The sequence below is a fragment of the Malus domestica genome, chromosome 12 (assembly GCF_042453785.1).
Source record: "Malus domestica chromosome 12, GDT2T_hap1".
NCBI classification, from domain to species: Eukaryota; Viridiplantae; Streptophyta; class Magnoliopsida; order Rosales; family Rosaceae; genus Malus; species Malus domestica.
In genome coordinates this window covers 31126883-31141219 of record NC_091672.1, presented here as the reverse complement: position 1 = coordinate 31141219, position 14337 = coordinate 31126883, and the positions used below count along the sequence as shown (strand labels likewise).

Sequence of the window (14337 nt, the reverse complement as noted above, 5' to 3'; positions counted from 1 at the left end):
AGTGAGCTCCCAAAAGGCCTCGTGCTAGATAGGGATGAGAATATACATATAAGGATCACTTCCCTGAACGACGTGAGATCTTACACTTAGGGGACCTGCTGATTGAGAAAGCCACCTTGTTACATGGGGTCAAGCAAAACGTTCAGTCACCCGAATGTTTTTAAACCTTACGATATGATTTTTCCGATAAATCCAACAAGTACGAGCTGTGCTCATACCCCACTTTCCGCGGATAAGACCACATTCACTTTATGTAATTGAATTAACTAAGAGCCGCTGTGTGGAAACCCGGCCCACATTCACACAAACATATATACGGTATACCTACTTGGACCCAGTGTCGGTGACTCGGTGTCATGAGTTAATCGTTCATTATTTTGCATTTTAAATTTCTCATTATAATGCTTGATTATTTATTTTGTAGAAACAACTTTATAATATATTTTAACAAACCAACCGTTTAATTTTTATGTTTTCTCTCATAGATCAATGCTACCAAATTTATAATATATTTATTTTGTAGAAACAACTTCATAATATATTTTCTCATTATAATGCTTGATCAAGGCTGGCAATGCCATCAACAGAAGCTGCCTCATCAGTGCTAAAAGAATCTCGCGAATTCCTATACCTATTACAGATGATTTCATTGATCTCAGAAAATGATATATTTTGGTAGGTATAGTCCTCCATGTCATGGGCAGGAAGAGGAGCAAGAGAAGTACTTGCACTTGTCCTCAACTCATTGAGCTGCTTGACGGTGTCAGCCCTCTCCTGCAACTCCAGTGCGCACTCAAGTTCCACCTGCACTTCACCCATCGTGGGCCGTTCAGCTCCTGCAGGGCGCCCACATCTCATGGCGATGATCATAAATTTTCTCAAACAATCTGGAGCTACTTTTCCAATCAGAAAAGGATCAATTATAGCAGGGAAAGTCTCACCCCTTTCCACACATTCAAATATCTCTCTTGAAACAGATTTGGCACACAACACTTCAAGTAACACCATTCCAAATGAATAGACATCAGATTTTTCGGTAAGTTGTCCGAACATTGCATACTCTGGAGCAAGATAGCCTATTGTACCAAAGATCCGCGAGGTTAATTTGATTAATGCATTTGACAAGACAGGAGGACCCATCTTGGACAACCCGAAGTCAGAAAGCTTGGGCACCAAGTTTTGGTCCAATAGAACGCTGGAGCATTTCACAGCTCGATGGATGACAGCATGCTTAACCCCTGCGTGGAGGTAGTGTATTGAACGCGCTACCCCAATACAAATTTTCAGCCTTTGCTTCCAAGTCAAGGGAAAAGGATCTTTATTTTTAATATTGGAAGGATCAAGGAGGTAATCAGAGAGGGTACCGTTGGGCATGTAGTCGTAGACAATGATACGCTCTCCATTTTCTTGGCAGAATCCGACGAGAGAGATGAGGTTGGGGTGGCGCAGCTGGCACAGTAGCTGTACCTCCGCCCTGAACGCAGGCACTCCCTGTACTGAATCTCTGGAAAGGCGCTTGATTGCAACGACGTCTATCCTGTCCTCATCCCCATCGACCTTAATACGCCCTTTGTATACTCTGCCAAAGCCACCCTCACCAATAACTAAGGTTCGGTCGAAACATTGAGTTGCTGCTCTGATCTCAGCAAGTGTAAAACGACGGCATAATTCTTCAGGAAACGCCCAATCATTTTGTTTCTTCTTCCGAAGAGAGAAGAAACGAGAGACAGACTGCGCAGTACGCCCCATCACTATGCATCAAAGACATGGACTCACAAAGTGATCCTCCTCATCCTCTTACATTCTGTAGATTCGAGAGAGAGGGTCCAAAATTATTAACCAGGTCCACCTGCTGGCGGCTGGTTTTTTCTTGGAAACTAATGGCAGCGTCAAGACTTCACGTTAGAGAAAGTCAACTGAATCCTTTTACGATATGATTTTTCCGATAAATTCAACAAGTGTGATATGTAATCATACCCCACTTTCCACGGATAAGACCACATTCACTTGCGTAATTGAAATAACTGAAAGCCGCTGTGTGGAAACCCGGCCCACATTCACACAAACATATATACGACATACGGTGTACCTACGTACTTCCCTCGTGGATCAATGCCACCAAATTTCACCCGAATTCAAAACTGTATGACTGTCGGAATTTTTATAGGGTAAAATTAAATGATAGTTATTTTAGTATTTGGTTACTTATATTACCTTTTTCGTTCATTTTCTTTGTTACAAATGATTTATTTTTATTTTTTAAAGATAGATCTATGAGTGATGAATTTAAATATAATAAGTTCGAATCTTTAAAAAAATTACAGAGTATCCTACAAAATAATTTAAGGGTTGTGTGGATATAATAGCCCCACAATCACATCAAGACATTTCCAATAATGCACGTCAAAATGGCCCACTCATCACCTTCCCAACAAGAGAAGAGCAACTTTCATGCTATCATCTTGTGACCCGAGCGGCATACACAAACAAAGATAAACTCGAGATATATAGCTAAGAAGTAAGCATCTTCCCAATAATTACATACTGAATGAGATTTGGACGGTGGGAAATATCAAAATAATTGTGAGTTGATTATACAAATCACAACACAGCTAGTTTGGTTATGTTCTTTTAGTAGATAAGAAAGAAAGAAAAAAAGAAATAGTTTCTTCTTCTTTTTTTGTATGTAAAATTAACCTTTGTTCTGCTGTAATTTTGAAGATCAGGAAGTAGCTAGCAAGCACAAAGCATGGCAGAGTTTGTGGTATCATTTGTTGTTGAGAGACTTGGGGACCTGCTAATCGAGAAAGCCACCTTGTTACATGGGGTCAAGCAAAACGTTGAGCAGATCGGACTCGAACTAAGGCGGATGCAATGCTTCTTGAAAGATGCTGATAAGAGGCAAGACGAAGATGATAGCCTTCGAAATTGGGTTTCCGAGATCAGAGAAGTTGCTTACGATGCCGAGGATGTCATTGGGACTTTTACCATCAAAATTGCAACACCAATTTCCAATCCACTAAAAAGGTACGCTTGTTTTTTCGACCGAGCCTCAAACCTTAATCAAGTTGGGTCTGAGATTGAGGCCATCAAAGCTAGAATCTCTGACCTTACTAGAAGTACACAAACTTACGGCTTGAGTGTTGTAAGAGATCACCAGGGCTCGTCGAGTATCGCGTTTGAGAAGCAAAGACAATTGAGGTGGTCTTATTCCCATGTTATTGATGACCATATCGTTGGTTTACAAGGAAATATAAACGAACTAGTGGTGGAGCTCATGAATGAAGAAAAACACGGTCGAGTTGTGTCCATTTGTGGGATGGGTGGTTTGGGAAAGACCACTCTTGCCAAGGAAGTTTACCGCAATGATCGTGTTAGGCGTTATTTTGAGGGTTCTGCGTGGGCATATATATCTCAACAATGCAAACCAAGGGATGTTTGGGAAGGTATTCTGATTAAACTAACCTCTCCGTCGAAAGAGGAGAGGGATCATATTTTGAAATTGAGAGACGAAGAGCTTGCAAAGAAGCTTTATCAAGTTCAAATGGAGAAGAAATATTTGATGGTTCTTGATGACATTTGGACGATTGAGGCCTGGAAAATTCTAAGTCCTGCCTTCCCATCGTCGGGAAAAGGGTGCAGCAGAATATTGCTTACAACTCGTAAAAAAGATGTAGCTTCCTTTGTAGACCGAAGCGGTCTTCATGAGCCGAGGAATTTAACTGAAGAAGAGGGTTGGGAGTTGCTTCAGAAGAAGGCAGTTCCAAGAAATGGTAATCCAGGTAGTTTACCATTCCAATTTCTTAAGCATGCATCGGGATTTTGTATCATTATGCATTTCCTTAATATATAAATACTACTCAAATGCTAACTAGTTAGAAACTTAATACGTCTCTAACCAATAAATTAATAACTCTATTCTTGCAAGATACATTTGAAGTTTGTCGTTAAAATCTACCCAACCAAGGATCCATAAATGAATAAAAAGTCATCACTATTTCAGATTTGCAATCATTTCTTCAGTTTCACCGATCCTAATTCAAATTCTTGAACTTCTAGATGTGAAGGATTTTAAAACAACGGTGTCTCACTCGAATTATGGGAGCTCAAGTGTAGTGTTAGACTGTTAGTTGTTGATCCCTTTTTGTGCATACTCAGTTTCATCACATTTTCTTATAGGATTGGTATCCCCAACTCAGAGTTTCGCTAAATGGTTTTCTGCTTTAACATTGCAGATTTTATCAGGAGCAAAGATAAGGAGCAGTTAGGGAGGGAAATTGTCAAAAAGTGTGCTGGCTTGCCTTTGGCCATTGTTGTGCTTGGCGGACTTTTGGCTACTAAAGAAACAGTGCACGAGTGGGATATCGTCCACAGAGATATTCTTTCGTATCTAAAGCGAGCCAAAGGGGACGAGCAACACTCTACGGTACCTGAGGTTTTGGCTTTGAGCTATCATGATTTGCCTTTTCAATTAAAACCCTGTTTCCTTTATTTGAGTCACTTTCCGGAAGATTTTGAAATTCCGCGGAGAAAACTGGTTCAATTATGGATTGCAGAAGGCATTGTATCGCCACATCATGAAGCAGAGGGAGATGAAACAATAGAGGATGTTGCAGAACGCTACTTGGGTTACTTGATTAATAGGTGCATGGTTCAAGTTGGAACTCTTGGATCAACCGGAAAAATTAAAACTTGCCGCCTCCATGATCTTATGCGTGACTTGTGTTTGTCGAAAGCAAAGCAGGAAAACTTTCTCCAGATTATTCATTATCCGGATGAAAATATGGTGGTGAATTCTTCTTCTTCTCGCATGCTTTCTGAAACAACATCAACTGGTAAAACTCGCAGACTTGCTGTCTTCTTACCTTCACAAGTCGATAATCTTATCCCATCCAAATACAAAGAAGATTCCCACCTCAGTCTCAGGTCCCTTATATTTTTCCATGCAAGCAAGTGTAGATTGGTAAATTGGCTGCTTACAAGAACAATTTTTGAGTTCAAAATGCTCAAAGTTCTCGATCTTGAAGGTGTCAAGGGACCGTATGAAAAGTTACCTAAAGATATCGGGGACTTGGTTCAGTTGCAGTTTCTAAGTTTGAAGAAAACACATATACAAGCTTTGCCATCATCCATCGGCAATTTGATCCACTTGAAAACTTTAAATTTGCAAACCATAAGTAAATTGAGTTGGGATCTGACAGTGCAAATTCCGAATGTGATCTGGAAGATGGAAAGGCTAAGGCATTTATATCTTCCCAAGTGGTGTGGCAATGCAGTTGATAAGCTGCAACTGGGAAATCTCATCAACTTGCAGACACTTGTAAACTTTCCTGCAAACAAATGTGACGTAGAAGATCTTCGCAAGTTGACCAATCTCAGAAAATTGGTGTTGAATGATCCAAAACATTTCAAAAGTTTGGTGAAAATTTTCAGTCCCCAAAGCAGAACGTTAAGCTGCCTCGAGTCCCTGTCCTTGACAAGTGAGACACTTTCGTTCCCTGATGATGGTGTTGATGTTAGACAACTAATGTTAAGTTGTCGCCGTCTACAAAAATTGCACGTGGAAGGGCGGATAGAGAAGCTGCCGGAATACCATCAGTTCCCTCCAAACCTTGCCAAGTTAACATTGTGGGGCTCTAACCTTGAGGAAGATCCAATGCCAACACTGGAAAGACTGCCTAACTTGAGAATTTTAAGCGGATGGCAAATGTTCGCTGGGAAGAAAATGGTCTGCTCTAACCAAGGTTTCCCAAAACTCAAGTCTCTACTCCTCCGAGGGTTTTCTAATTTAGAGGATTGGACGATGGAAGAAGGAGCCATGCCTAGTCTTTGTCGTTTGGAAATATCGAGTTGCATCAAACTGAAGATGATTCCGGATTCTCTGAGGTTTGTGAAAACACTTCAGGAATTGGAGATATATGGATGCCTATTCAAGGTCAACATGGGAAGTGAAGGAGAGGATTTTTACAAAGTGCAACATGTACCGTCCATTGTAATCCGCAACTGAAGCTGATTAGGTAAGAATTGTTGAAGTTTATTTCTTCACTGGTTATTTCATCGTACCTTTTGTAATGTTCTTGTAGTGAGAACTAATAGCTACTCTTATCTTATGCACTAAAAATGTATAGTTTTGTCAAAGAGTATTAGTACGGTTGAAGTTTCAATAATTGATAACAGAAACCGACTCATGTTTCCGTGGTCCTTCGAGCGGTCAGTATCAAGCCAAATAAAACAGTTTGGGGCAATCCAAATGGATATTCAAGATGAAACTCACATGTTTTGCAGCTCTCACCTAGCCTTTTTAGTTTTCGGCTTCTGCTATGATTTAGGCAACAGAGCCTTAATGGTAACCATTGTCAAATTCCACTTAAAACATTTTTCCTGGCTGAGACTGGAAACCAGGAATAATGAGATTTATGTGTTTAAGTACCAAGTATTTTTTACATTGTTCTCACTCTAACTTTCAACGAAGACGGTAGTTTATTCTTCTGACATGATTGTTTCTCTGACTGGCCTCAATGTAGACCAAATTCACTCCAATACAAGCAATTAGCCCTACGTACATTTGGTTTTCTCGTGTATGACATGCGGACAGAACCTTTAATTTACATATAGAGGAATATGTGAAATCAAAAAATCTGTAGCGTTCCTCAGATAGATATAACCGAAGTTTATTTCTTTCAAGAGTAGTATAATTGCATATCACAATATTTGGTCTAAGTTATTGCTTCCCTGTTAGGATCAAGGATAGCAATACCATCAACATAAGCTGCCAGATCAGTACTACATGAATCTCACGGCCACTCCCGCAAATATATGTGGTAAATTTTCATTGATCTCAGAAAATGAAATATCTTGGTAGGTATAGTCCTCCATGTCATGTGCAGCGGCAGGAGGACGAGGAGCAAGAGAACTACTTGCAGTTGTCCCCAATTCCTTGAGCTGCTTGATGGCGTCCGCGCTCTCCTGTGACTCCAGTGCACACTCAAGTTCTACCTCCACTTCACCCATCGTGGGCCGTTCAGCTCCTGACAGACGCACACATCTCTCGGCGATGTTCATATATTTTCTCAAACAATCTGGAGCTACTTTTCCCACCAGAAATGGATCAATCATAGCAGGGAAAGTATCACCCCTTTCCACACATTCAGGTATATCTGTTGAGCAAGATTTGGCACACAAAACTTCGAATAACACCATTCCAAATGAGAAGACATCAGATTTTTCGGTGAGTTGGCCAGTCCATACATACTCTGGATCAATATAGCCCTTTGTACCGGCCAGCTCCGAGTTCAGTCTGATTAATGCATTTGACAAGACTGGAGGACCCCTCTTAGACAACACGAAGCCTGAAAGCTTGGGGACCAAGTTTTGGTCCAATAGAATGTTCCAGCATTTCACGTTTCGGTGGATGATCGTATGCTTAACCCCTGCGTGGAGGTAGTGTATTGCGCGCGCCACCCCAATACAAATTTTCAGCCTTTGCTTCCAAGTCAAGGGAAAGGCATCTTTATTTTTAATATTGGAAGTTTCATAAAGATAATCACGGAGGGAACCATTGGGCATGTAATTGTAAACAATGAAGCACTCTCCTTTTTCTTGGCAGAACCCGATGAGAGAGATGATGTTGGTGTGGCGGAGCTGGCACAGTAACTCCACCTCTGCCCTGAACTGACGCACTTGGTGTTCTGAATCTGTGAAAATGCGCTTGATTGCAACCACGTCTGTCCTGTCCTCAAGCCCATCGACCTTAATACGCCCTTTGTATACTGAGCCAAAGACACCCATACCAATAAATAAGCTCGCATCAAAACATTGAGTTGCTGTTGTGATCTCGGCAAGTGAAAAGCGACGGCATAATTCTTCTGGAAACGCCCAATCTTTCTCGGTGTTCTTATAATTTTCATGTGATGACTTCTTCCGAGGAAAGAAGAAACGCGAGACAGACCCTGGAATACGCCTCATCACGCATCAACAATCTGCATTTACACTGCAAGCCTTGGTGGACTGGGAGACGCCACACGCAGCGGTGGCCGTAACAAAATATTATGGTCGCACTCCGCTAAGTAGAGTTTAGAGAGAGGATCCCAAATTATAAACCAGCTGCGAATCAGAAATGGCAGAGTATAGACTCAAAGCCCTTCCGAAGATGAAGACTTCTAGCTTTGATAGATCATTAAAAATTATAAGCGAGTGGATCTAATCTAAATTCAAGTGGAGCTTGTTGTCACACCCCACAACTATCTAAATGCATTCAGCGACCCATTTTGGGGGACCAAATTTTTTAATACCATAGTAAGTAGATGTCAGGGGTAAATATGAGCTGGGCCAGTTGGCAGTATTTTTGACACCCTCGAACCCCAATATCCAAGTGGACACTGAAATCGAGAAATGATGGCCACCACTCATAAATGTAGCCATAACGTGCATGCAAATACAATTTAATAAAGTACCTTCTTATAATCTACCAAAAATTCAACAAAACTTCCCTTAAAATTGTTGTGCCTTGACCCGTTCATTAGTGCGGAAAAGAGATTCAGATTACAACCTCACCAAATCACACTCAGTTGAACAGAATAAAATACAAGAAATAAAGACACTTGAGAAATTTACGAGGTTCAGCAAAAACACGCCTACGTCCCTGGAGAGATATTGCTCTTCACTATGAGAATAACAGTACAAGTACACATGAGTTAAATCAACATAACCCAATCCCAAATCCCTTGTACACCCACTCATAGAATATTCCAAGAGCCTCACTCTACCCCAAGAGTTCTTTCACTAGAATATTTTTCACTCTAGTTCTCTTGATTTTCTCTCAACTCATGTTCAACATTTCCCATGGGAGAGCCGAATGCTCTCTCCACCTTGGACGCTTTTCTGATGCAAACCTTCTCCCTTAGCAAGCACACATAATGCAAGCATTTCCTTGCATTAAATAAAGGTCAATCCATCATCACATTTCTTCATAATCATTAAAGCAAAAACAACCACCTTTTTCTATTTTCTTACAAGCATCATCATTGTGTCTTTACTCATGATGATGTCCACCAAACTTTTCTTTGTTTAGTTTACTAGCTGAAAGGCATTTGGCTTGTTGTCCACTTTTGTTTTTACTTTGCAACACTTGTCTGCAACTTTCATGCAGCCCACACCATGTGATATTTCCATCAAAAGCAAACACATGTCACTTCATTGTTGTCAGCTTAAAATATGAGCCAATCACAACAAAAATTTCATTAAAACCCAACCTGCAACCAAAGTAGTACAACTTTATTTAACCACAGACCACCTCCAAGGGCCACACCTAATGGGTCTCATACCCTCCACTACCAGAATGTTCATAGTTCAGAGCATAAGTACTAATGTGCATGCGGAGCCAAAGTATTCAAAAGAAAGTCCAGATGTTCTATCCATGCGCATATGAATTTACTATGAATGTCCTACAACGAGAGTATGTCTCCTTACATTTGCACATTTTCAGGAGTATGTTAGAGCTGATAGTGTTTGATTTCTGGATTGAGTTTCTTCAATGGAATGGTAAAAAGTAGAAATGTACCGAGAGAAGGAATTAGAGAGCTATGGAAGCTTCAAGGTTCATTGAATTCCACTCATGCCAAGCAAGAAGCTCGGAGAGCATATATTACCATTAGAGGAGTGAGTAACAAACTCACTCTCTCACATCATTACAAATCAATCACAACCATCCATTCTTAAGTCATCATGTAAGATGCTAACACTTGTCATGAGCTATGACTCAATACAATCTAATCTAGATATGGAATATGATCCAACGGCTCACATTACATCCTACAACCTGCATATAATATAACCATCACAGCAAATACATTTATACACCAATAAGAGCTGCATTATTAGGCTTCTAATTTGGACATAGATATGCAATGAAAATTTACATTTTCGGGATGCAATGAGAATTTACTCGCAATATAGAATCAAAACATCCGATAACCATGATTTGAACATTCTGAATTACTAACAATCGTTTTAGCAAAACTGTGAAGTTCTATAATACACTTGTTTCATAAGCCATGATAGACTAGCAGAACATTTACTAATCGAGGATTATTACAAAATGAAGAAACTATTACCAGTTACAAATGCCCCCGAACACCGGCCACACCAACAGATTTATCACTAATTCATAGAACTCTCACCATAATATATATATATATATATGTGTGTGTGTGTGTGTGTGTGTGTGTGTGTGTACACCCTTTAAGAGGAGATCTCCATTTTTATCAAAAAAATACCAATAATTCAAACCGTCAATTTCATAAGTCTTGATTGGTAGATCATTCTTGCAAAAATTCAATTCAATCCAAAACGAATTGCTAATTTAATTATCACAATGAAATTTCATTGTTTCTTATAGAACAAAGTGTTCGTCAATTCCCAGTTGCAAAAAAAGGGTTTCCGTTGCTCTCATACATTTCGAGAAGGGAATGTCATTGTTGACAAATTAGCCAATTTAGAGCTTCTCTCTTCTTCTTTTGTATGGCATGCAACTCCTTCTATAGAGATTCTTCCTTTTCTACATTCAGACTTCTTGAGCATGCCGGCTAACAGGTTTATCTCCACTTCTTGATGTATAATTTTATTTTTTACCTAATCCTTTTGGGGTTTCCTTTTTGTTTTGCCGCTTATCTTGCAAGTAACCTTTTAAGGTTTATTTTAGATGAGATTGACTCTATGTCCCCCTCTATTACTTTTATTTTCTTCTCCAAGAGGGATAAGGTTTATGTTCTCTTTTTCTTGTATTTTCTTTTTCAAGAAGGGTAAGGTTTATATCCCCCTCTTTTCTTGTATTTTGGTTTTCTTATTTTATGAGGGGTAAGATTTATGGTGCCCCTGATTAGGTGTAACTTCTTTTTACATATCAATAAAATTCCTTCGTACCATCGATATTTTTTCAAAAATAAAAAATAAATAAATATCTCAAGTATTTTCTATTTAGTTAATATTTTGTAAGGATGATCGATAAGATGCAACTTGAAAAATATAAAAGTTTAGATTGTTAAGATTCAATGTGATGTGAACCGCACAATTAATCTACATATAAAAAAAATTGAGAATTTCTTCCCTTAAAGGCCTCATATATATATATATATATATATATATATATATATATATATATATATATATATATATCAACTGCTTTTATTCTTTAACCAACATGATCATCTCCGGATCCTTTTAGTAAGGATTTTAGGGATTCACGAATCGTGTACATCGTATGATCAGTTTTTTGTCAAATACTATTTGTGTTTAATTTCAAATAAAAATATTTAAAATAATATTTGACCGCGATATACGATGAACGAATATAATTGATGGATCTCCGGATCCTCTTTGTGAGGATCCGGATTCATTCTTTAAGATGATAATAAAAATGTTCATGAGAAAAGCACACAACCAACGACTCCATGTATAGGAATAGACTAATTGACTTTCAGAAGAAAAATTTGTTCCATGTTTCACCAGTTCAAAGTTCATCAAGAAGAACAACCAAAAATAAAATTATATACCACATAATAGTTCAAAAGAAAGGGAATCACTTGCATAGAAACAAAGCCAGGATTAAACTTCTCTCTTGGATTAAGGTCATTCCGTTGAGTTTGGTCGGAAATTGGAGTTTTCCAGCGGGATTTGCTTCCTTTCTCGCCTTTGTTATGCCTTGTGTGGCCGTTTTTGGGGGAATTCGAGGTGGCAAACGTGTTGGATTCGACGAGGGCTTAGATTCTGATATAAAATTTGTCGAAAATGATAGCCGAATGAAAAGGTATAAGATTTGAAGTTAAGAGAGCAAAAGGGGAAGGAAATGAAGAACAACAGCTGAAGTAAAAAATGTTACAGAAACAAACTCAGTCAACTTATTCGTACGTTTCCAGTTCATCAAATAATCTCACACTAACAAAATATATATATAAATAGAATTCATACAAATTAGATCAAACTACAAGACAAAATAAAAATGTAATCCAACCCAAAAGGTAAAGATGGGCTTTACATGCACATCAACATCCATAAATAAAAAATATATGGGTAAATTACATAGTAGACCCTCAGGTTTGAGGTCTATTACAACTCCATACAACATCTTTAAAACATTTCACTTTCATACATCATGTACCATTTTATTTCAAAATAATACCTCCGTTAGATTTTCCGTCAACTGATCTGTTAAGTGCTGACGTGGTTGCCACATTTGTACCACGTGGCTGCCAAATGTGTGCCACGTGGCAAAAAAATTTATTTTTTTTATTTTTTTTAAAATCTGAATCTTCTAAATTAAAAAAAAAAAGGTTAGAAAATCCAAAATCCCATCACCCCACCCACCCCCCCCACCCCATACATGCACCTTTGAAGGAAAAAAAAAAACCAAAGAACAACCCAGATCCCATACCCCCCCCCCCCCGAAAGCCATACCCCATACGACCACCCCCCAACCCAGATCCCATTACCACCCCCCGACGCGAAACCCATATCCCCCCGAACCGCAAGGACCTCCATGAGGAGCAGAGGGATCGGAGAGAGAGCTCTGCGGTGGTGATGGGGAAAGGGCGGCGTTGATCTGGGAAGATAGAAGGAAGATGAGGTGAAGAGAGGTGGGCCGCGGGTCGCGTCGGGGTGGGGGTGGGGGGAAGGGTTCTGGGCTTTTTTTTTTCCCTCTTCTTCTTCTTCTTCTAGATTGCAGGTTTTTTGCGGGTGGGGGACGAACTGGGTTTGAGGTTTTTTTTTTTTTCTTCTTCTTCTTCTTGTTCCAGGTTTTTGGGTTCTGGGTTAGGTGGGTAGTCAGGGAGGGAGGGTGTCATTTCCAGATCCAGTTTTGTGTGGGGGGGGGGGGGTTGGGACTTTTCTGCAATCCAGTTTGGGGGGGGACTTTTCTGGGTTTGGATGATTGGATTTGTTGGTTTTTTTGGTTTGTGGGGTTACGGGGTTTGGGGGGGGGGGACTTTTCTGGGTTTGGATTGGATTCGTTGGTTTTTTGGTTTGTGGGGTTACGGGGGTGGGGTTTTCTTTCAGCTTTTGATTTTGATTTTGAATTTGGTATAGGCGAAAGAGAGATGAGATTTTTGTGCGGGAGAGGAGAAGTGTTGCAGCCGGCGACGTGGTGTGGTTAACAGGATTACACCGGAAGTGAGAAAGATGAGGGTTGGGCAGAGGTTGATGTCTGGGCAGCGAGGAAGAGGAGGGACAGGATTACTCCGGCGTGGTGGTGGTTGATGGGTCGGTGTAAGACTGGGTTTGGGGAAGGAAGATAAAGATTGAAGGAGGGGCTCTTTCTCCTACAGCTGGGTTTTTTAGGGTTTTGGGTGGGGTGGGGGGGAGGCCAAGAGAAGAAAGACAGTACGGAAAGGGTGGGCTGGAGAAGGAGAAAGAAGGATATGAAGTTGGGTGGAGATGAAGACGATGACTTTTAATGGTTTTTTTTTTTTTTAATAAGGTTAATATTATAATATTTTTAATGTATAAAAAATTATTATTTTTCCACATGGCAGCCACATCAGCATTTAACAGACTAGTGGATGGAAAATCTAACGGAGGTGTTATTTTGAAATAAAATGGTACTTGATGTATGAAAGTGAAATATTTTAAAGTTGTTGTATGAGATTGTAATAGACCTCAAACCTGAGGGGCTACTATGTAATTTACCCAAAATATATATATATGTATTTCTTCCTACAAAAGGGGAAGTAACGTGCAAAACAGGGGCTCCCTTTTTTCTGCAACAAAAGGAAGTGGAGGACTGGACAATTGGTGAGAGAGGTTAAGAGAAAGTGGTGGAATACATGGCCTCTATTTCCCCCACTTAAAAACTCTAGAGCCTTCCTAAGATGTCTATAAATAGGCATCAGTTGTAGTAAGAAAGGGGACAAAAAAAAAACAGAGACAAAAAAACGGTGCAGAAATTGAGAGACAACGGAGAAGAACAGACGACGGAAATCTTGAGAGAGTTGGAGAGAAATCAAAGAAGTGAAGTGATGCGGAAATTCAAGGAGACAAATGCAAACGGAGAAGAGGATACATGGCAAAGAAAAGCAACAAAGCATTTAAAGGTATAAATCCATCCTTCTAAATCTTTCTTTGTTTGGTTTCTCTCGGCTTCGCAGGAAAAAAAAAAAGAAGCAATTTGATTCTTCAACCTTTCCCATTCCCCCGAAGCAAAAATGGAGGTGGTGACTGTAAAGAAGCAAGCCCAAATTCTTTTCCAATCTCTCATGTTTCTTGGATTCTCCACCAAAACTCATGGAAAGGCCTCATAATTCATCTCTAAATCCCGCAACAATCTACCCTTTTTTTATTTTATAAATG

At 39.7% G+C, this 14337-nt stretch overlaps 3 protein-coding genes across 8 annotated transcripts; 1 reads left to right on the top strand and 2 right to left on the bottom strand.

The window, feature by feature from the left end:
• Nucleotides 1-490: 490 nt before the first annotated feature.
• LOC103414015 (receptor-like protein kinase FERONIA) lies at nucleotides 491-1905 on the bottom strand. The gene is made up of 2 exons (XM_029090196.2): nucleotides 1365-1905; nucleotides 491-1265 (listed from the first exon to the last, which is right to left on the bottom strand). The coding sequence occupies exons 1-2, from the start codon at nucleotides 1747-1749 to the stop codon at nucleotides 550-552; spliced, it is 1101 nt and encodes a 366-aa protein (XP_028946029.1). The 5' UTR covers nucleotides 1750-1905; the 3' UTR covers nucleotides 491-549.
• A 537-nt stretch (nucleotides 1906-2442) lies between these two features.
• Nucleotides 2443-8288, top strand: LOC103414016 (putative disease resistance protein At1g50180). Of its 6 annotated transcripts, none has more exons than XM_070809303.1 (4): nucleotides 2443-2583; nucleotides 2722-3773; nucleotides 4236-6017; nucleotides 6740-8288. In XM_070809303.1, the coding sequence occupies exons 2-3, from the start codon at nucleotides 2750-2752 to the stop codon at nucleotides 6005-6007; spliced, it is 2796 nt and encodes a 931-aa protein (XP_070665404.1). In that variant the 5' UTR covers nucleotides 2443-2583; nucleotides 2722-2749; the 3' UTR covers nucleotides 6008-6017; nucleotides 6740-8288. The 6 variants fall into 6 exon arrangements, with proteins under 6 accessions (XP_070665404.1, XP_028946024.1, XP_070665405.1 ...); XM_029090191.2 differs by having other exon boundaries at nucleotides 2722-3782; XM_070809304.1 differs by having other exon boundaries at nucleotides 2471-2583; nucleotides 2727-3773.
• Nucleotides 6656-7965, bottom strand: LOC103414018 (receptor-like protein kinase FERONIA). Its single transcript, XM_008352440.4, has one exon. The coding sequence runs from the start codon at nucleotides 7963-7965 to the stop codon at nucleotides 6784-6786; it is 1182 nt and encodes a 393-aa protein (XP_008350662.1). The 3' UTR covers nucleotides 6656-6783.
• Nucleotides 8289-14337: the final 6049 nt, after the last annotated feature.